Source organism: Myotis davidii, unplaced genomic scaffold (assembly GCF_000327345.1).
Source record: "Myotis davidii unplaced genomic scaffold, ASM32734v1 scaffold1312, whole genome shotgun sequence".
NCBI classification, from domain to species: domain Eukaryota; kingdom Metazoa; phylum Chordata; class Mammalia; order Chiroptera; family Vespertilionidae; genus Myotis; species Myotis davidii.
The window spans coordinates 79,473-81,908 of NW_006284000.1; the positions used below are offsets into that span (position 1 = coordinate 79,473).

At 40.9% G+C, this 2,436-nt stretch overlaps 1 protein-coding gene across 1 annotated transcript; it reads left to right on the forward strand.

The window, feature by feature from the left end:
* Window positions 1-61: 61 nt before the first annotated feature.
* LOC107181370 (adhesion G protein-coupled receptor E2-like) lies at window positions 62-1,394 on the forward strand (the record flags this gene model as incomplete). The annotated part of the gene is made up of 3 exons (XM_015568086.1): window positions 62-205; window positions 1,025-1,193; window positions 1,279-1,394. Coding segments are annotated over exons 1-3 (356 nt in total), but the record flags the coding sequence as incomplete, so codon positions are not given.
* Window positions 1,395-2,436: the final 1,042 nt, after the last annotated feature.

Consider the following 2,436-nt stretch of genomic DNA (forward strand, 5'->3'; position numbering starts at 1 on the left):
AACACTGTGACTAAATATGAAAATTTCTTAAATGTGGAATTTCTGTTGGATGGGCTAGACTACAGATAACAAACTAAAATTTAATTCACTAAAACTTGTGTGTTTTCCTGAAGGTCAATCTAGCTTTCTTTCTGATGACCCTCTGCATTTTGAAAAGCAAACTCTCTTCACTCAACAGTGATGTGTCCACCCTCAAGAATACAAGGTAAAATGGAGAAGAGGGTGACAACCCCACAGACATGTGTGGTACCAAGAGCAAATCCATGTGCCTCAGCAGCCCTGATATCCTTTCTCAGGGTCTTCAGAGGGAACTCAGAGTAAAGAGATGCAGCTGTCCTCTAATGGCAGCCAGCTTGGATTCAGTGGTGGGCTGCTGACTTCCCAGCCACAATGTTCTGTGTCTAATCTCCTTGTAACTCCCTCAGCAAAAGGAATAATTGACATTTGTTGATAAACATTCTTTGGACTTTTGTCAGCAGTCCTACAACAAATGTACAAAGAAACTGTGTGCCCTTAAAAATCTATAACTCCTCCCACAACCCAGTCTACACTTTCATACTCACTCTCAGTTCAGGCTCCCTCTCACCCCTCTCCAGTATCCTTTCTAAATTTTGCATGTCATTATTCCGCTGTATTAGTCATTGGAATAGCCTGTGACCTTTATGAAAATAAAAATCTTGCCTCTGTTACTTTTAATGCCCAGGCCCAGCACTTCCTAATACATAGTACAGACTCAGCAATGTTGGCTGAATAAAATTAAGCATCACCATGAAGCATTACAGATTTTTTTTTGAAACTTACATTATGAAACTTACATAATTCAATTTAATCCAAATGCCATCCTGGACCCAAGTAGCATTTCTATTGTGGAGAATCATTGACAGTAAAGGTCAAAGCTGATACAATGCAGTCTAAGAACTCATCACCCATAGGGCAAGGCAGGAGCATTCATGGGGTAGAGATGAGAACAGTATTGATTCTGTTGTTCTGGGTGCATATGGGCCTCTCTTCTCCTCCTCTCCAGGATGCTGACATTTAAAGCGATAGCTCAGCTCTTCATCTTGGGCTGCACGTGGTGTCTGGGAATCCTGCAGGTGGGTCCAGCTGCTCACGCCATGGCCTATCTCTTCACCATCATCAACAGCCTGCAGGGCGTCTTCATCTTCCTGGTGTACTGTCTCCTCAGCCAGCAGGTACCACTGTCCACCTTCCACCCAGGACTCTTTCCACTCTCATTCCACTCAGTGAGGTGACTCAGAGCATGCTTTGCCTCTGCAGGTCCGGGAGCAATACAAGAAATGGTGGAAAGGAGTCAGGAAAACCAAAGCTGACTCTGAGAAGTACACACTCTCCAGCAGAGCCATGTCAGATGTCCCTAAACACAGTGTGGTAAGGTCATGCATTGCTCCCAGAGCACTTCACTGATAGAGTACCTCATGCCAACACACTGGACAACCTGGGTATATAGTAAGTGACGTCCTAGGAAGGCTCCCACTGAATTTACTCTTTGATTCCTTAACCATTAGCCTTGGTCTCAGTTAGAAAATATATATGTTGCTCTTATTTCAGAGGAACTGTGTTCATCTTGACTTTTACACATTAGTAATCTTTTTTTAAAATAAAATTATCCTTAGTTGTATTTAAAATATATAACATCTTTTTAGGCTTACAAATATGAACCTTTGTACATTAAACCATACATATATGTACATATTTCTCCTTTCTCTGATTGATATTATTTTAAAGTATCATATGCCTTAAATTTCATTTTCTTTAATTCTTTATTGTTTAAAGTATTACATGAGTCTCCTTCCCCACCCCCCATTGACTTCTATCTGCCACCCCCTCACCCAAGCACAAGCCCTCACCCCCTACTGTCTATGTCCATTGGTTTTACAAAAATGCGTGAGTACAAATCCTTTGGTTGATCTCTTACTGCCTCACGCCTGCCTTCCCTCATAGGTTGGACAGTCTGTTCGATGCTTCTATATCTCTGGTTCTTTTTTTTTTTTTCATCAGTTTATGTTGTTCATTATATCCCACAAATGAGTGAGATCATGTGATATTTCTCTTTCTCTGACTGGCTTATTTTGCTTAGCATAATGCTCTCTAGTTCCATCCATGCTGTTGCAATGATACGAATTCTTTCTTTTTTACAGCAGCGTAAAATTTCATTGTGTAGATGTACCACAGTTTTCTAATCCACTTGTCTGCTGATGGGCACTTAGGCTGTTTCCTAATATTAGCTATTATAAATTGTGCTGCTATGAACATAGGAGTGCATATATTCTTTCTGATTGGTGTTTCTGTTTTCTTGGGAAACATTCCCAGAAATGGGATTACTGGGTCAAATGGAAGTTTCATTTTTAATTTTTTGAGGAAACTCCATACTGTTCTCCATAGTGGCTGCACCAGTCTGTATTCTCCCCAGCCACT